This window comes from Mytilus edulis, chromosome 3 (genome assembly GCF_963676685.1).
Source record: "Mytilus edulis chromosome 3, xbMytEdul2.2, whole genome shotgun sequence".
Lineage (NCBI taxonomy): Eukaryota > Metazoa > Mollusca > Bivalvia > Mytilida > Mytilidae > Mytilus > Mytilus edulis.
The window spans coordinates 34861494-34883245 of record NC_092346.1 but is presented as its reverse complement, the minus strand read 5'-3'; the positions used below and the strand labels follow the sequence as shown (position 1 = coordinate 34883245).

The 21752-nt window shown below is 31.7% G+C and overlaps 1 protein-coding gene across 1 annotated transcript; it reads left to right on the top strand.

The window, feature by feature from the left end:
• The first annotated feature begins 5249 nt into the window (after positions 1-5249).
• On the top strand, positions 5250-21172 carry LOC139516308 (leucine-rich repeat-containing protein 74A-like). Its single transcript, XM_071306343.1, has 12 exons — positions 5250-5380; positions 10001-10646; positions 11528-11712; positions 13838-13945; positions 14733-14826; positions 15825-15874; positions 16341-16508; positions 17036-17230; positions 18424-18519; positions 19251-19523; positions 20153-20238; positions 20836-21172. Exons 2-12 carry the CDS (start codon positions 10148-10150, stop codon positions 20981-20983), a joined length of 1902 nt encoding a protein of 633 aa, XP_071162444.1. The 5' UTR covers positions 5250-5380; positions 10001-10147; the 3' UTR covers positions 20984-21172.
• Positions 21173-21752: the final 580 nt, after the last annotated feature.

The following is a 21752-nucleotide window of genomic DNA, read 5'->3' as shown; positions in this document are numbered from 1 at the left end:
TGCAGGTATAGCTGAATGAGTTTCCAAAAGAAAAAGGTATAATATAAAGGACAATAATTTGGCTCTCTCTATTAAACAAATTAAATTTAGAATTTAACAAAATCCTTCTGATATTTATTTATGATGACTTGTATATTTGAATTTGTCCAATATAATTTGATTTAGGCATTATTTGAATTTCTGCAATTTCAAATTACAAATAATGTTTCTTATCATACCTTATCCTTAAAACATAAATTTTCATGTATGAGAAAACCTTTTGTACAGTTGAGTTATCTATATATATGTTCAAGATGCAATCTAGTCTGGTTAATTTTGATGTTATAGTATGTAGCCATCAAGAACAAAATAGATTCAGTAAGTGTTTTTCAAATTGCATTGAATTGATACATGTCAATTTATACATTCTATTTTTCACTAAGTTACTTTTCTTTAGGTCTACATTAAAACTTGTAAGATAGTGTTTCATTTCAACAGATCACAAAATTTACAGAATTATGTACTATTACATGTTAAGCTGTTATCACATCGAAATATTTTTTGTTTTATGACATTGGTAAAGTTTTGAATATGTTGATGATCATGTTATCAAATTGACTATGTGATTACCACTAAACAATGGAACATATTGTTATTTGATTACACTTATGACAAAGTAATGATTTAGTACATTTAGATAACAGGTTGAGCGACTATCTTAAATTAGATAATTTTTGTTTTGAAAACTATGAATTCACTAAATATGTGTACCTATGATGTGAAGAAATATGTTCTGTTGCTTTTATGTAAACATGTATTTATTACACCACTTTACCATATTGAAATCTGGAATGTTTTATAAAACATGTATTTTTCTTAAGAATAATAGTAAAAGATCAGCCATAGTTTCAATAAAATTGATTTCCTATTATGTTTTTAGTGTTAAATATATGCAGGTAAATTATCAGCTGAAACTATATTCCCAGACACCAGATTTCGCTTTCTCATAATGATACATTCGTGTGCAGCAACAACAGTGACAAACTCTGTAAGCAAAACCGTTTTGATACACTGAAGCCTATACAAGCAGATTTCTAAAACAATAGGATTGTATGAAAGCTGTCAAATGGGGCTTGGGAAAGATCTTTGGTATTTTGGAATAGTTAAAAGTGAGTTTTTAATGACTACAAATATCGGATGGCTGACAAATTGAACACACTGTGTCCTTTTTTTCTTTTTATAATTGTACTGTTGCAATTTACCCTTGTAGGATGTTATTGTAAAGTAACAGGACAGGACAACAGTTACCTTTAAAAGATATTTTATTTTGTATGGTAAATAATCATTGATGTCCTGTTCTTTGATTAACCTGTTGGAGTAAATTGTTAGCAATAATATTTGGTTTACTTAAACCAAGGAAACACATCAACAATCAGAGGGAAACAACAGAAACACTGAACTGCAAAAGCAAAAACAAAAACTTAAAACTAGAAAAACGCAAGAAACGGATTATTTGAGAAAATCTGAAATATTCCTGACTTGCAAAAATGGTGAGTTGAACTTGGTTTTAGGGCTAGCCAAACCCCCTGCTTATGTGGCAGTCTTAAGAATACCACTTAAAAGACGACACGACGTGACAGAAATACAGTATAAATTGATAAACAAATGAAAGGAATGTGGGGTATACATGATTGAGACAGCAACCATAAAACATTTTGAGTTTAAACATGAAGTCTGTCAGGACATCATGATAAGATTTGAATCATGTCATTGTGACATAACTTAAATCGACTTAAGACGTTTTACCAAACCTTGATAGAAAAGATGATAGTAGTTTCTCGATGCTTCAAACTAGTAAGTCCATGTTGAATACATAAACCAAAAGAGAAAAAAAAACATTGAGGGAATCTCTTGAAACATACTTGAACGTCTACTTATGGAAACAGCAAACGCTATGCGAATTCAGATGTCATTTAAATACACTATTAAAAACCCATTTATACTGATGTCATTAAGATTTTGCACATCGAAATCATGCCTATTTTGAGTTTGAAAAAGCCACATCGTGTCGGCGCGCGGTCAAGCAACTCGTGATGGCAACTGTACAACTTTTGTAGTTTATGTTGCAGTTGTTCTTCCGAGAACCCTGCTCGAGTTTTTCAAAAAGAGTACATTCCTGTAATTAAAATTCGTGTATTGCAAAGAGCAAAGACATACATACTCTATGTTATTACTACTGAAATATGAGCGTTTACAACAGAAAACTGAAATCGTCATGTTTTTCATATATCCTAGTTTAAAATTGTATTTCTGTTCATTTCTAGGGGGTAATGTATATTTGAAGCAGACCCTGTAGTTTCTAGTAGACCATACTTCCAAATTCACTGGACTAATTTAAATATGCACCCGCTCAAACGTATGTAATTGATAGACAGAACACTACCAAGTCATTAGGACATTCATTCACATCGAGTATACCCATTGAAATACTAACTGATTTATCAATCTTCTAAACTCGTAAAACATCTATCACAGAATCCAGCTTGTTTTATATCATCTTTGGTGTACTTCTTGATGGAATCAGTGTGGTTCTTCCCATGCTTTACACCTTCAACAAAAAATGGATACCAGCGACCACCGTTTTGATAGATAAACTCATCATAGATACCAGGATTTAAATTTTGTATTTGCGCCAGACGCACATTTCGTCTACAAAAGACTCATCGGTGATGCTCGAATCCACAAAGTTAGAATGAGCGGATTTACCGATTTATGAGTGAGATAGTTAAAGTCTCCCATCGAACTAGAGATAAAGTGATGTAAAATGAGGGTCGGTTGATAACAAAACGGTACGACAAACGAGATGATTTCAGCTTCCTTATTGTGAACTTTCCATTTCTATGTAGCAACATTCCAGCAGCGCCGGCATACGGAGTATATATCTCCCAATTGATACGATATTCCCGCGCTTGTATTTCCTATTATGATTTCCTTGATAGATGATTGCTGCTCACAAAGAAGCTATGAAACGTAGAGTTCCAAATGGTGAAGTTGAAATCATCCCTTCGTAAATTTTAAGCACGCCATCACGAGTTGGTTGATCGTTATGGAATTACCGTTTCACAGATGATATCCGATATGTTTCTTACACCGTAACTACAATTCCCTTCCCTTTTCATGAGTGTGACCTACCGACTTAGACTATTTACCGGGTTTGTAATAACATGAGCAACATGACGGGTGCCAGATTTGGCGAAAGATCTACTTACCCTTCCGGGGGCACCTGAGATCACCCCCAGTTTTGGGTGGGAATCGTGTTGCTCTGTCTTTAGATTTCTATGTGTTTACTTGTGTACGATTAAGTCTGTTTGTCTTTTTCATTTTAAACCATGGCGTTGTTAGTTTATTTTCGATTAATGAGTTTGACAGTTCATCTGGTATCTTTCGCCCCTCTTTTAATTTAGAACTGCAAAAGTAGTGAGATAGTGAACATCGACAGAGTAAGTGTCAACTGATATGCACGCTTCTAAGCGAGGCTACTTCTGAAGATTTTGTTTGAGGAAAGTTAAGACAAACTCAAAAATGAAAGAATAAAATGTACATCTAATGATCTGGTTACAAAATAGATATGGGAAGATGTGGTGTGAGTGTCACTGAGACAACTCTCCATCCAAATAACAATTTATACAAGTAAACCGTTATAGGTCAATGTTCGGCCTTCAACACGGAGCCTTGGCTCACACCGAACTACCAGCTATAAAGGGCCCCAAAATTAAAAAAAACCCATTCAAACGGGAAAACCAACGGTCTAATCTTTATAAAAAGTATATTATTAAGATGTAACAAAGCAAATACTGATATTTCAACACAAATTAACATACTTCCTAATATTGCTTATTCACTATGATGACATTCAATGTTGGTGCATGTGAAAAAAAGACATATTTATCAAACAAAACTTATAGAAGATAATAGTCTTATAATTTAATAATTGTTGGCCGAATCAGTTACTTTGTTTGATGTTGACAGCCCAATGGGAATCTGAGATGAAAAAAAACCAATAAGATTATCTTCCTTTTCGTCTTTTAATTTAATCTAAAGAAAAATATATCTTAAATAATTTTTTTTTTATAGTATATGCAAATACACATAATTAACACCGCCATGGTGATGTTTCATAGCCTGACCGGTTTCGGTACAAAAGGGACCTTCATTAGAGACAGAATGGTGGACTAATGTTTGCACCGTATTTATATAGATTCGGTAACCATAGTAACCGGTGGATCAAAATAGTGATCCGGCGGTTCAGAGTTAACCGGTTCACATTCCCCTCCGCTGAGACACATAAAAAATATGACTTCATCTAACGAAAGCTACCTTTGGAGCTTATGTTATTAGTGACCTCTTTTGTCAATACACCATTCCCATAGTGCCTATATCTCAGATATAGTCGAAACAGCAACTGCAACGAAATTCTACCAGCAGTTGACATAATGGTAGTGCCACATCTTCATCCTACGATGAACGTTTTTCATCATAATCCTACAATGTATCCCTATTTTTGATATTTTAACCCTACCTGTTTGTTGTATTCACATATTTTTGTCAATATAATGGAATTTTATGCGACTGCCATACAAGTGTGTGGTTTAGCTAGCTTTAAGACCAGGTTTAATCCACCATTTTCTACATAAGAAAATGTCTATACCAGTTCAGGAATATAACAGTTGTTATTCAATCCTTTGATGTGTTTTGAACTTTTAAATTTGCCATTTAATTAAGGACTTTCCGTTTGATTATTATTAATATCTTTGTTATTTTTTAATTTTTTTCATAATACAGCTGTTAATTCAAATTAGAAAAATTATGACACATTGAAGAAAGAACCATAAAAATCATAATGTAAAGGAAAAGACTATCCATCACAGCCATTTCTGAAAATCAAAATAGACTGTATTGATACTTTCTATTGTAAGTGGTTTATTTAAACCTGGAAGCTGTCTATTTCAACAGATACTGTTTGTTTGAGTATGTGAAGTTATCAGTACAGTAAAATCATTACATATTAATGTCATAAGAGGTATAGATAAAAGATCATACATCTAAGTTTTAACTAACGGTATTTAAATATCTTCAAAATCAAAATGGGTGACAATTTATCATTTATTACCATCATTTAAATAAAACAATAATATTAGCCCACTGATGCTCGACTTAAACAATAAAGCTTAACTTTAAAAATCCAACCACACGTGAGGCCCTGATACTATCTCTTTAGGTCTAGTTCTGTCATGGAGACGCTGTGTCACAGGCCACGGATCTGATGGGGATTACTGCCAATTAATGGAGTCAATTTTAAAATTGGATAAAGGATAGATTACAGATTTGCCACAGTGTTAAGGTAAAATTTATATTCGTTTTGTAAGAATAAAACATGTAGAAAGTCTTCATTTCATACAAGAGTTGACAAGGATTATCAATTGCATTTGTTATTCTCATCTGAAATAACACGCACTGAATTTTCTGGTCAACGTTTGTTTATTATCATGAACCTTTATGCACTAAAATAAAAACAATGAATTCATTAATTCGAACTGAAACAAAGGTAAGCCCAAAGATTCAGGTAAAAACAGAAAAGTAATCAATTCAATATTTTGCATTCGAGATTCGAACTTATCTTTGTTTGTTGTTGCTTTTTTCACAGTAGTAAGGGTAATTGATAATTTCTTATCAAGTTTCTTTGCAAAATATTGCACGATACATCGAATATACCAAATTATATAGTTTAATAACCGATCATCACACAACTGAAGATCATTGCATGATTTCCTCAATTTAATGTGTAAAGAAAGTGCAAATAATTATACACGAGAGCGTTAGAAAAAGTCATGCAGGCATGGATGGATTGCTAAAACTTCTTGCTAGTACCTAGAATAAAACTCCAGTTTCTTCGGAAAATGCCTCTACTTAGTCAGGAATATGGTATGTTTTCAATAGTTTCGTTGGTTGATATCGTTTTATTTTGTCACTTTTTATTCACTTACTCTTTTTAGGCCCCACCTACGATAGTAAAGGGGCATTATGTTCTCTGGTCTGTGCGGCCGGTCATTCGATCGACCGTCCGTTCGTCCGTCTGTCCCTTTTCAGGTTAAAGTTTTGGTCAAGGTAGTTTTTGATAAAGTTAAAGTTGAATCAACTTGAAACTTAGTACACATGTTTCCTCTGATATGATCTTTCTAATTTTGATGCCAAATAAGAGTTTTTACCTCAACTGCACGGTCCAGTAAACATAGAAAATGATAGTGCGAGTAGGGTATGTGTGTATTATGGACACATTCTTGTTGAATTTGCCTTGGAGTTCGGTTTTTCTAAGACTTTTTTTTTTATTCCATATGGAAGTATGCAAACTCATGCATATTGCTTGGAGAGTGTTAGAAAGGGTTCCTCAAAAGTCATTTCGTTTTTAGGGTTTGAAAAGAACATACATGACGACTGCATTTAGCAATTTAAATACATACTTTTGATTTGGTAAACATATACATTCTTTTGTTTCATGAACCAAAGTTTTCCTTCTAAACTTAATTTTGAAAACCATACGTTCATTCCACTTTATAAAAAGTTCTCCCGAGACATGCTCAACGCTTTGAAATATTTATGAAATATATGACTACTGCATTCAAAGTTTTGTGTAGAAGGCTCTAAAGTCAGCTAAACTGAAGAATAATTTAGCTGTACATGTATATACTGAATATGTTGAACAATTCCTGTAATGATTTATATAACTTAGGAATCGAACGTTTGGATTGTTATATTTATTTTGATATTAACATTATCCAGACAATACAGAAACTAGAAATATTTCTAAAGAATAATGGTTGTGAAATTCAAATTATGTTCCATAAAGAGTAAATTTAATGTATCTTACATTGTTATAGGTATTTAAGAACAAAATCATTATTTCAATAATTCATTCATTCATTTTGCACTATTGTTATATTTATAATGAACTTTAAATAACACCATCACAATGTAAAACTTAATTACATTTAGTCGTATATGCAACATTTGATGTCATAACATTCAAAACAAAGCAAATACCGTCTCAAGCGATGTATATGGATATTGTGAATCAGTATGAATAAGTTATTAAAATATAAGTTATAAACTGCATATAAATAAGGACAATAAAATCATAAAATCTTTAATTTGAATAAGATTTTAACAAGATCCAAAAACTTTTTACTATTTGTATGGAGGAAAACTACCGCCAAAGGTTTTTAATTTTAGATTGAACTTATTTTGTTGTCATCTGTTTTTACGTTTCGTATGCTGCATTCTTTTTATTTACAACCACTGGGTCGATGCCACTGCTAGTGGAGATTTATTTCCCCGAGGGTATCACAAGCCCAGTAGTTAGCACTTTTTGTGCTGACATGAATTGTCATTGATATGGTTATATTTATAAATTCGCTGTTTACAAATTTTTGAATTTTTTGAAATACTAAGGCTTTTCTACTTCAGGCATAGATTAACTTAGCTGTATTTGGCAAAACTTTTAGGAGTTTTGGTTCTCAATGCTCTTCAACTTCGTACTTTATTTGGCATCTTAAACTTTTTTGGATTCGATCGTCACTGATGAGTCTTTAGTAGACGAAACGCGCGTCTGGCGTATATACTAAATTTAGTCCTGGTATCTATGATGAGGTTATATTCATGGGATTATTTTACTTGGTATCACCTTAGCGCAAATACAAAATTTCAATCCTGGTATCTATGATGAATTTATTTAGTATATTTTGAGTCTTTATTACACATGTACAAATTCATATAACATGTTTTTAAATATATGGTTGCTCATTAGTGCATATTATTCAACATGACTATGTCGATTCGCAAAGTAAAAATGTATCATAGTACACACACGACTAAATATATCAAAATTAACGTGACCAATGGTAAAACCGTTCGTATGTTCCTGCGCTTACATAAATTATTTTGTGTATGTTATTTTTGTAAATTTACTGTGCATTATACTTTAAAATAATACTAGATAAACTCTAGCTTTGAATCCTGGTAGATATGATGAGTTTTTATGTCTCTTTTTTGTTGTTGTTGGTATATTCTAAACTAAATTAGAATTTATCAGATTGGTAAAACAACTGTTTGTTTGAGTATGGAATAAACATTTAATACATTTTCTACATCTAGAGCGCTCTTCTGGACTTTCTTCATCATGATTGTTCAAATTAGAATATTAATTTCAAAGCCAGGATAAATAAATAGCCTGCAGCGTAAGGCATTACTATTATCAAAAGGCTATAGAATTCAACAATATAATTCTTTGAAATCAAGATAAACCAAATAACATGGAACTGATTATCTTATCACATAAAACAAAACAAAAAAAATACATCTAAATAACTACCAATGAATAATAAGCTATACAACAAAAAAGGGAAGCATATAAAACCCTAACGCTTCAAGTATTATAATCCTGTCCCGTATCTCATCAAATAAGGTCGATATCATATGTTATCTGCTTATTATCTAGGGGTTTATCTAAAGTCAAGTTTTTATTTTGCTTCCTCATAATTTTGAATGGTAGTCTTATTATTGAAAATGTTAAAAAAAAATCGATTTCTATTACTATAGTATAAATTTTTCAAAAGTACTTTAAAACTACAATTGAAATCAAAAAGTGAAATAAGTCAAACGTTATCACAAATATCAACAGATATAGCCCATTTACTGGTAAGTATCTAAGAGTATGTCTGGTAGATAATTCTAAGTACTTGCATAATATATCCGAGTGCACTTGAATTTTAATATTACATTTTTATGCTTAGCTCTTGAAAGATTTATTAGTCGATCATATGCAAATGGTAAATTTGAAACACTTGAGGAAGGCGGGCTCGAGAACTGAATAAAGTATGACGCAAGTCTTTACTTATTATACCATTTTTTTATAAATGTTTTGTCACTGGGCTATTTTCCAATATGGCGATTGATTAATTAAATTAAAACCTAAATAATATTATGTGTGAAATTAAAAGTATGTAGAATATTCCCTTTGTATAATAACACGTATATATTATATATTCCTTATGTTATTACTACAATTCCGTTCCCTTTTCACGAATGTGACCTACCAAATTATACTTTTACCGGGTTTGTTATATGAGCCAACTCGACGGTTGTCACATATGGAGCAGGATCTTTTTACCTTTCCGGAGCACCTGACATTTTTCTATGTTCGTGTTTTGTGTGCTATTATTTGTCTGTTTGTCTTTTTCTTTTTTAGCCATGGCGTTGTAATTTTATATTTGATCTATGAGTTTGAATGTCCCTCTGGTATCTTTCGTCCCTCTTTTATATTCAAATTCAATACGGAAATGTCTTGTTGACTGTCTCCCCTTTAAGCCATGATGTGGAGTAAACCTAGTTTTATAGCTAGCTAAACCTCACACATGTATGACAGCCGCATTAAATTCCATTATACTGACAACAATGTGTTCACAAAACATACATAATAGGTAAGAGTATGTTGTATTTTATATACTAGGTACAATTTACGCGGTTCGAATGTAAATTACATCCTCATATTTTTCAATGTAAGTAGGTATTTGATTAACCATTATTTATCTTTTGTCAGACCTGTTCAATATACAAATACGACATCAACATTATTACCAAATTAAAATGTTACAAAATTTGATTTAAATTCAACGGAGAAGAAAGATCTACACAATGCATTTTTTGGTGAATATTCCATACAATGAGAATTTAAATTACAAACTAATGTTTATGTAGTGCAAATTATTCACGACTTCGTAAATGGGATTTTATGTCATTCGATTAATAGACTTAATTATTGCTTATATTTGGGGTTCATTTGTGTGAGGAATAGGTGAGGGATTAAATTGAGCGGTACACTATATTCATATATTGTATCCAAAATTATCTAATTGAATTCAAATTTGTGATATGTGGAACAACCAGCGAATTAATTTTTTCATTGCAGAATCAACTTTGAAATGACGCTAAAACGTTATTCTTCAGTTTTGATATTGGTATCATAGCATTTGTGTATACCTTTACAGATTCAGTGAAGTTTTCAAACAGATATAACTAAACATAAATTTTAAGATTGTAATACTCAATAGTTCCAATGCCTGTCGGAACAGACGGACCGACTGTTCAACCACCGAGGCTTTCGTCGCCGTCAAAACTTCCAGCACAATTTGAATTAAATGAAGAGGATGAGTTAATGAACATTAAACCCGAGGACAGTGTCTCGGAAACAAAATCAAGAAGATCATCGAAAGATACTTCAGGTCTTATAACAGACCTCACCAGGTTAAAAGCCATTACTGGCGATGACCGAATCGGTGACCCGTTGTATGTTACAGAATATAGACAAAAACTACCAGATCTTACGCAAGAAATAATTAAAGAACGAACATTTGAAGGAGATGAGTTTGAAATACGTGGGTTAAGTGGTGCTGATTTGACAAGACACTTGCAAGATGAATATATAGAAGATGATGCTGCTGATGGCAGATCCGACGTGTTCGAGGACAATGAATCTAATATATCATCTTTAGAAAGTGACGATGAAAAAGCCAACGAAGAATATGATACAGACTTTGATCCAACAGAAGCTGATAGTGAGTAAATGTGTAAAAACAAGTTAACAAAGCACATTTTTGTGATGTACTGTGGATTCATGATTATTCGTGGGTTACCAATGTTCATTGATTTCGTTGGTACAAGTAAACCACTAAATCAAATGTTCAACGATGACAAATTTGTTTAGACTTATATACAGACTTTGGTAAAACCACGAAATTAAATATCCATGAATATGCAAGTTTTCCTTTATCCACGAAAATTGGTACCCACGAAAATAAACAAATCCACAATATTCCTTATCATAGTTGGACACATCAGCGATTTTATATAATTTATCTAATTCCAAACAAGACTTAAACAAATCGCTCGCTTAAATAAGTCTGTTTACAATACTTGCATCGAATCAACATACGTATTCCGATTTTCAAGAAAATTTTATCTGAAATATACTTTATCAGAATGATGTTTTTCAACAAAATAAAACCCCAAACATTGCAAATAAAAAGTAAAATAACAGAATTACAGAACTCTAAGAGATATTCAAAACGGAAAGTCCTTTATAAAATGGCAAAATCAATTGCTGAAACACATCCACTGAAAGAAAAACAACTACCATATTCCTGACTTGCTGTAAATTCGTCCATATGTAGAAAATGGTGGATTGAACATGGTTTTAAAGCTAGTTATAAACACACGATTACAATCTTAATTACTACATCGGCAAATGTTATTCTTTTTCGATAAATAAGAAATTGATATTGTTACCCGTATATTATTATACTAATAGCGAATTTAATAGATTATGTGGATGTCAACAACATTAATTAGCAACATTAAAAAAAATAATCTCTGTTATGTCAATTCCACACATTTATATAAAGTTTCTATTTAAAAAATATAGTTTTTTCTTCCTTAGGACTTATTTACCCAGAACGATATGAAACTGACCCTAATGGTGTAGGGTTATATGAACGCCATTGTGAGGAGATTGGAGTACAGCCTATTACCTACTTCATTAAACATATGCAGGACACAAATCTTATAATGAAATTTCATGGACTAGGACCTCAAGGAATGCGTGCTATTGCTGGCAATATAGAGGTAAGAATTGAGTTTAGACATTATTATAGAAAGTTAATTTCCTGGTTAACCTTGCTTTCATTTTCATGGACTAGAACCTCAAGGAATGCGTGCTATTGCTGGCAATATAGAAGTAAGAATTGAGTTTTGACATTATTATAGAAAGTTAATTTCCTGGTTAACCTTGCTTTCATTTTTTATGGACTAGGACCTCAAGGAATGCGTGCTATTGCTGGCAATATAGAGGTAAGAATTGAGTTTAGACATTATTATAGAAAGTTATTTGCCTGGTTAATCTTACTAGTAAACTCATTTCGAAGTACAGATATTCATACAAGATAAGGTAGTTTATTCTATTTCGTTTTGTTTGGTATCACTGACGTTGTCGGAAAAAATAACTTGCGCACAACGCATTATTAAACTCCTTTGTTTTTTCTGTCTATCTGTTGACGAGTTCCACTCATCCAGCATATGAATATACGAACCTATTCTTTAAAAAAAATACAAAATATGTTTTCAAATCGCATCATAACCGGTTTGATCAAATGGAAAAAAGAAAAGCAAATAGACAGTAAAAAGACAGTCTCAAACGACAATGTTGAAAACAATTAAAAATAATAAATAAAAACCGAACTTAAAATAAAGATGAGGGGCATTGAAAATAAACTTTTTGCGTTATCTGGACGATTCCATCTATGGAAGTACCCTAATTTAAAGAACAATCAATGGACTGTCATACAAGTGGGATATTTAGCTAGCTATAAAACAAGGATTAATACACCGTTTTCAACATTAAAATGCATGTACCAAGGAATATGACAATTGTTTTCCATTCGTTTGATTTGCATAAGCTTGGATTTTGCCATTGGTTAAGAGACTTTTCATTTTGAATTTTCCTTGGAGTTCGGTACTTGTGTTATCTTAATTTTTACAGAACAGAAAATGACAACATGATGGATGTTTTTAAACGAGATTATATAATTCATTTACCATGCATGCAACATTTATACTTCAGTATCTACTTATGTTTTAAAGTCTATTACATGTATCTTATTGGTGACAATATATTTTACATGGCCATGACGTCAAATAAAGGCAACCGTCGTATTGATGTTCGAAATTCATAAATCGATTGAGAAAAAAACAAATCCGGGTTACAAACTAAAACTGAGGGAAACGCATCAAATATTAGAGAACTATGACACAACAGAAACACAACATTAAAATGTAACACACACAGAAACGAACAACTTCAACTATAATATAACAATGGCCATTTTCCTGACTTGGTACAGGACATTTTAAGAAATTTCTTTTAAGTGTTATACTAATGTGAATGAACCGAAGCGCCTACCTTCAATTGCATTTCCGAATCTAATTCTGTTGTGGGTGCATTATTTGAATGTTATTGACTGTAAGTAGTACTATGAAACCGGATATTTCTGTTGTGGGTGCATTGTTTGAATGTTATTGGCTGTAAGTAGTACTATGAAACCGGATATTTCTGCATCTTTTCAGATTATAGAAGTTATATTTGGACTTTTAAAACAGTGTCATTCTATAACGAAACATTCTGCATGGATATTGTATAAAACCTGGTTGAGTAAATAAAATTGAGAATGGAAATGGGGAATGTGCCAAAGAGACAACAACCCGACCATAGAAAAAAACAACAACAGAAGGTCACCAACAGGTCTTCAATGAAGCGAGAAATTCCCGCACCCGGAGGCGTCCTTCAACTGGCCCCTAAACAAATATATACTAGTTCAGTGAAATGAACGCCATACTAATTTCCAAATTGTACACAAGAAACTAAAATTAAAATAATACAAGACTAACAAAGGCCAGAGACTCCTGACTTGGGACAGGCGCAAAAATGCGGCGGGGTTAAACATGTTTGTGAGATCTCAACCCTCCCCCTATACCTCTAGCCAATGTAGAAAAGTAAACGCATAACAATACGCACATTAAAATTCAGTTCAAGAGAAGTCCGAGTCCGATGTCAGAAGATCTAGAGTATCTAGTAAAACCTCTCACTTGTATGACAGTCGCAAAAAATAATCCATTATATTGACAATAGTTTATATTTTGGTTAAATTAAAGAAAGAGTGTCCGTTTCCAATTGAAATGTTCTTTTTTTCCACAGATTAACACAGTGACCGAGAGAATCGATTTAGAGGGTAATTACATACTCGGGGAAGGTGCAACATATCTCACAAGAGTATTGAAGGACAACTCATACGTATCCGAGCTGGTAAATGTTTTTTTTAAATATTGGATGCATTTAATTTTGTTATAAGACAATCTTAGAATACTTCTTAAAAAAAATATTCTATGACGAAAAAAGAAGATACACATTTTTCGTCGGATTCATTTTGGAAATCATATGTGTAAGCTGGTGTTCAAATATATATCTTCATAATTTTAAAAGTTAGATTTGGAGTTTAAAAAAATATTTGAAAAAAATGCGCAATCAGATACAATATTTTTGATGTGTTTGAGCTTTTGATTTTGCCATTGGGTTAAGGACTTTCCGTTTTGAATTTTCCTCGGAATTTAGTACTTTTTTAAACTTTCTTTGAAAACTTGCAGGCTAGTCTCACCAAAACCTTTGTTAAAGCGGATAATTGAAGAGTAAATAAAATAAAAAATGTGATTTCATGCGAAGTAAAGTCGCAATTTGGTAATAAAAACTGAATTATTGCAAGTACTCGGAAACACAATAAAATAATAAAAAAAGAGATTTACCCAAAAAAGTCGTTACTATTTATCGTTTGCAAATGATGTCACCCTTAATACCGTCATTATACAAGTGCATCTTGTTTAAAGAAATAAAACGATTTCAACAACAATTTGAAGCAATATAGTACATACGAATATAAAATCAGTTGACACTCAGAGAAGTTTTTATACCTGAAATTTTCAGTAAACCATTTGAAACACGTATAAATGAGCGGAAATCAAATGAAAACTATGAAGCCAAATATTAATTATATTGGCTACATACACCTTCCGCTAAATTTTTATGTATATAATTTCAGGTATTATCTGAAAACAAAATAGGATCAGAAGGAGCTGTGGCATTGTGCGAGTTATTAACTAAAAACAAAACCATTATTCATTTAAATTTAACAGGTATTTTTATAAAAGTACTATTTATTGTGTTAATATTCTAAGGTGAAATATTTACATTTGGTGTTCGATTCGAACAGTTACTGGTTTATTACTGGGTGCAAGGCGAAACACCCGATTACGTTTAATATGTTTGTAAGTGCAACTCAAGAACGGAAGTATAAACTCCACCCACCAAATTTAACAGCATTTGTTTTCACCATAATAACCTTGGTTGATAGTTTTTTTTAACATTTTTTGCAGACAATCAAAGTAAAAGATTTAAGTCCATAGATATTTTTTTCGAATATCTGTAAATTTAAGACTTTACATAAATGTTTTTTAAATGAAGTTTTGTTACAGTCACTTTTAAAGCAAGAAGATACAAAATAGTATGCCCTGCCTATAGATCAATTAGGCCTATATATTTGCCAAAATTCTATTGTTCTTGGCCAAACCTTACTAAATTACAGTATCTATTTAAATTAAAGTCTGTTTTACATATTAAAAGATTGTGTAACTACATTAAATCTGCGTGGTCAATCAGATCACATATTGTTACTTTATGTTATTTGCTTTCTTGTAATGATTTATATGTATTGATCTCTGCTGTTTATCATTTGTCATGTTGTAAATATGTTTTTCGTTGCTATAGCATATATATGCTTTTTGCAATAAAGTATTCATTCATTCATTCATAACGTCTTGTGTGGATTTGCAAGTTATGATTAATTTTGTTCGTACAAAATCGTACGTCATCAAAAATAATTGAGAAGAAATACAAACACAAGAACAATGAGAAAATGAGAAAGTAAACATAAAAAGCAGTAAAAGAACTTCTTTCATTTTAGGAATAAGACAGTTATTTTCCATTCGTTTGATGTGTGTGCGATTTTGATTTTGCTATTTTTTAAAGGGACTTTTGGTTTTGAATTTTCCTTGGAACTCGGTATTTTTTATCATTTTACTGTTTTTTTACCGTACAGAAATTTTAAATAAATCATAATTGTTATGAATTTCAGGGAATGAAATAGATGACTCAGCTGCTGATGCATTCTATGATATGCTAGTGGTAAATATAAATATGCATTCTTCACCATAAAGTAAACAATTTATACCAGATTTAAAAAAATACATAATTATTTTTACTAGAGCCAATATTTCTACTTTTAAAACTCATTTAGTGTATTTGATGCGTTTTTACAACCACTAGGTTAATGACACTGCTTGTGAACCATGTTATCACCAGCTCTTTACTCATCACTTCTGTTTTGAACTGAACTGTCTTTGCTTCAATAATTTGTTTAAAAGTTTATAATAGTTTTGATTATTCCTCACTATGGATTTTCTACCCCAGACAAAGATCACCTGAGAAAAATTTGACAAAAATGGAAAAATATTTTTATTTCAAAAACTCGTATTTAGTTTTTACAGAATAAAGTATCTATCTATCTCATAACATCTTACTTAATTTGGTCTTTCGATTAGTCTGATTCGAGTGTAAATAAAATGAAATAACCAATATACTTTTTTTTCAGGCAAACTCTGAAATAAAAACATTGATTTTGAAGCATAATTGCTTTGAGGAGTATGGTGCTGATAGTTTCTGTAAGATAATGGATGAAAATGTGACTTTACAAACTTTAGATCTCAGCTGGAACCACTTCCAAAGCAAAGGATGCGCTGCACTGGCCGAAGGGATTAAGGTCAGTCTGATAATGATGTTTTCAATAATAAATATATTAGATCTTGATAAGAATGTGAATTGGAATAAAATTTGAGAAAAGATGGTGTTTTTTGCGTCTTATGTTTCATTTCCATTTGACGTATTATTTGCACTATGCTTGTAAATATTGAAAAAAAATGTTACTTCCGACGAAGATCACAGATAATCGCTTCAAATACTGATATTTTTATTAAAAAAAACACCAGTCAGGCGACACTTACCTTTTATGCATAAATTATGTTGCTGTTCTGTGCGTCTCTATTAAACAATAAGTGTTAAACATAAATAGAACCATTTAAAAAAACATGTATATCATGCGCTCAAATTTCAAAACTAGCTCATTATCTATCTATCGCTCTCTCTGTTACTCTTTCGCACACACTCAAGACCATAATATATTCAGACACAGGCACATGCATACACAATGTTTGTAACAGACTAATGGTAAAGTCTAATGGAGAAACAGGAAGATTCGGACGGTCATGTGTTCAGTTCTTTTTTTTGAAGTTGAATGAAGGACTGAAGTATTTAGATGTCAGTATGAATGGATTCGGTCTAGAAGGAGCACGAGCGATGGAGGATGCGCTAAAAACTAACAGAATATTAAGAGAGTTGCATTGCACGCACTGTAGAATACCTGTAGAAGGTGCACCTCACATAGCAGCTGGTATACAAGTCAATGAAGCTTTAGTTAAATTGTATGTAAGTAATAAGAACATAGAAGAGTTACTTGAAGGTTATAGAAGATGACCAAGAGTTAAACGTGTAGTGTAAAAGACGAACCAATATACAAATATTCATTAGCAAGAGAGCCAAATCAGGACGTTGCAGAGGCAGCGCTTAAGTTTTCTTATAATGTATCGACAATGCAAACGTTTCAGTTCAAACCATTCTTCGTGTTTGCTAATGTTCCACTTTTCTGTAAAATTGTGTATACACATTTTGTTTTATATAAAAATGGACTTCATGCTTTCCAGAAATACAATTGGCATACGTATTGTACATATATAAGTGCATTTTATGCTTTGTCCACATTAACTTGATTATCTACATCTAATAGAAATTATCATTGTTTGCATTTCTTACTGTAACTGATATGCTAAAGCTAGTACCAGTAAGAATACAGCATTTCAAGGGATGTTTATTTCATGTCCATGACACAATACAATTTCTTTCACTATTCAGTTTTCAATTGCATAAATTTTTGATAAATACGTAAACTGAAAAAGTGTAAAAAAAACCCACATGTAAGAGAGTCTGGATGGGGGTGGGGGTGGGGTGGGGGTGGGGTCTGTTATTCTGTAAACATTTAATTTTCACCCCTTTTTTCTCGAATCTTCAAAAAAATAACCCCTTTTTTCTCTAACCTCTAAAAAATTAGACCACGCATTTCTTTAATCTTCATTTTTTTTGCCCGTTATTCTCTAATATTCATTTTTTTTTTGCCCGTTATTCTCTAATCTTCATTTTTAAGGACATTATTCTTATTATTCTTTAATCATTTAATCCCATCCAAACCCTCATGTAATACTGATGCCGATTATCGTCTACATGAAACGTGTTTATATAGAGTAATCTTTATCATGTACATTTGAGACAAAAAGTTAAACTTGCCGCATTTTTGCGCCAGTTCCAAGTCAGGACCATTTGGCCTTTGAAATTGTTATTTTTTATTTTAGTGCATGTTTTGGAGTTGAGTATGACGTCCATTTTTACTGAACTAGTACAAATATTTATTGAGGGGCCAGTTGAGGTCCACCTCCGGTGCGGAATTTTCCCATTTGTGGGCTTCGGTTGTTATTTGCTCATAGGTCGGGATGTTGTTTATTTGACACATTCACCATTTCCATTCTCAATTTTAATCATCAAATTGATAATATAAATTTTATTTCTAGATTGGACATAACGAGTACGGCTGTGATGGAGGATTTTTTATACTAGAAGGCGTAAATAGAAATGACAAAAAGACATTGAAATATTTAGACTTTGCGGTAAGCTTATTAGAAATAATGATAATATATTTAAAAAAGATGAACCCCGCGAATCGACATAGCTTAAAAGTAAACATAAGTTCTACGTAATTTAAGTATTGGGTGTTTATTGCATTTTATAAATTTTGATCGAATATAATTCTACTTCGGTTATCTACCTTTGACCAAGACAAACAACCAACTGAACATATTTGACTTTTCCCAGAACCTATACTAGTATTGTTCTTTTAAATCTGATACTTGTATGTTCGATACGTAAGTGACGCATACATTTAACTTGTATCAGTTCTCCATGCATCTCTTTTATGATAATGTGCTATGTGGGAACCAGTGGGAGGCAGAGAGAGCTTGCGTCCACCTTCGATAGCCAAACAATAGAACATGTTCTCTCGATTAATATTTTTACAGCAAAGCAACATTTAAAAACATCGTTCGTAGCGCTTAGCTCGCCGGTATACATATGTTATTTTTTACAGTCTTACATCTTTTTCAAAAATCCTGGAATTTCCCCTGATTTTAGGCGTTATCTAAATAAAAGTAATAAGTATTTTTTTTTAATGTAAACACCTATTAGAGAAACTTAACTGATTGTGGTATTAACAGAAGAAAAAAAATATATGAAAAACGATATATAGATAAAGTAAGATGTGGTATGAGTGCCAATGAAACAACTCTCCATCCTAATAACAATTTATACGCATATACATGTATTTATTTTGCTATCAAAATAGAATTTAATGGTAAGAAGATCGTTTAAAGCATTAGAGAAAGAGTTGAAAGAAGACCGAAGTTTAGTCACAGTATATGGAGGTGTTTTGGTTGACGTGGCCAGCTTTGCTAGTAAAATACCCCGAAATCCCGAAAAATTATTAGCGTCAGATCCTATGACGAAGCTCAGAGAATATGTAGAGAAATCTGGGTATAGGATGATAGATTTGCTAAAAACGTTCGATAGAGATAACGACTGGCAGATATCTAGAGAGGAGCTATCTATGGGTGTTAAGGTAATTTTTTTTAAATATATAGATATAGGAAAATGTGGTGAGAGTCCCAATGAGACAACTCTCCATCCAAATAACAATTTATAAAAGTAAACCATTTAAGGTCAAAGTACGGCCTTCAACACGGAGCCTTGGCTTACACCGAACAACAAGCTATAAAGGACCACAAAATTACTAGTGTAAAAAAATAGATTATTATTAGACATACCATTTGTAAAGCTATTTATTTTTTTGTTACTTTCAGCTTTGATATATTTTTTTATTTTTGTTTACATGTAGCCAAGTAACAACAATTTCATTCTTTACATAAATATAGAAAATGATGGATAATCAAAATGTATATAAAACTGGTATACATTTTTTATGAAGAAGTTTTCATTTTTAGAATTAAACTCCAGAATATAAACAAACGAATCTTCAGCTACACAACATTTTCAATGTTTTGCTGCCATATAGCCTTTTTGTGCTAATGTGGCCTAAAGCAACCAACAATCAATCAATCATTTTCAATGTTAACTGACATTCTGGGAAATTAACTAAAACGATACAAGATCTCACATGGGAATTAGGTAGCTAATCCTAGTCCTATATGATAATTTTTGTCAAAATATCATATTTTTTTTCCAAAATAGAAATGTGAAATTGATCTAACTGAAGACCAGATTGACAAGTTGATGAGCCAGTTAGACCTAAATGGCGATGGTCAAATAGATCTCAGGTAAACAAAATTAAGTACGAGTTATTGTTCTTAGATATGTGTTCACATTTTCTTTCAAAGCTATCCTGGTCTTTTAGATTCTTCATTTTATGGCATTACTATCACTTTTTTTTTTTATCACAAACTTATTAAAGTTTTTATGACAATAAAGATTATTATAATGCTTAATAGATGTTTGGGCTTGTGATATACAGACAAAGAACAATAATTTCAATATTATTCTGTACTGGGAACTCCAAGTATATATGTTCAAACGTGAATTGTTTACGTTCATAATAAGACTTGGAAATCACACGTTCATATTTAATACATAACAGATATAAGAAAATGTGGTATGAGTGCCAACGAGACAACTCTTCATCCAAAACACAATTTATAAAAGTAAACCATTATAGGTTAAGGTACGGCCTTAAACAAGGAGCCATTACGTACACCGAAAAGCAAGCTATGACGGGCAGCAACAATGACTAGTGTAAAACGATTCAAACGGGAAAACCAACGGTATAATCTATATTAAAAACCAGAAACGAGAAACACTCATGAATAATGGCCATAAAGAACTTTAATACTACAATAATAATATTTCTAATTTTGCAGTGAACTAATGGAAGGAAAGCTAGAAAATACTTTACTACAACGAGAAGCTATAAGATATAGAGAAGAGGTTGACAAAAAGACGAAAAAACAAGAACAAATGACAGCAAAGGCTGATCCGCAATCGTTCATGGAAATGATGAATGATTAGGTCGGACTACTTCAGTGATACTCATGTTTTTACTCGGTTCTTAAATAAAGAATGAAAATTCTGTAGATTGTAAAATTGGCTTTTAAACTGTCGATCCATTATACAATTCGAACAAATAGGATTAATGTCAGATAATATGTGTTTGTTGCTGTATATATATCAATGTACATTAAAATGTTTGAAGGCTAAGTGTTACAGTTAAACTCTGTAACATTGCTTTTGTCATACAACTAGGTTTATTTGTATAAATCGGATTCTTCTTTGTCAGATTTTTTCAGAACTAACATTTTGATAACACATTGTTACTGAATTTTTTCGTCTAATCATCATGACAACTTTAAAGACTAAGGCGGAGATATCTCAATTCATATATAAAAAAGCGAACGAAAGAAGACTTCTCTACTAAATATTTTAATTGTCAAGAATTGTATAAGGCATTTTTTGCAGGATTTTCTGTTCTTATTTGATCATATTAACATTATTCAGTAAACTGTCTCAGAGTGTTTAACGTTCTTGTTTTATATCAATATTACTCTGACGCACTCCAAATTATAATAAAAGATAAGGGACATTATAAATTATCATCCTATAAGGAAAACGGTACTATTTATTCTGCCATAGGCGACAATATTAACATTTTCTAAATTTACCACTTTTTAAGATAAAAACCTGGATAAAACAGTTATATGTTGTATTAGTACTTTATTATTCTGTTTTAAAAATTAAAGCCAAATAGTATCATGACCAACTTCCACATTTTGTTCCAACG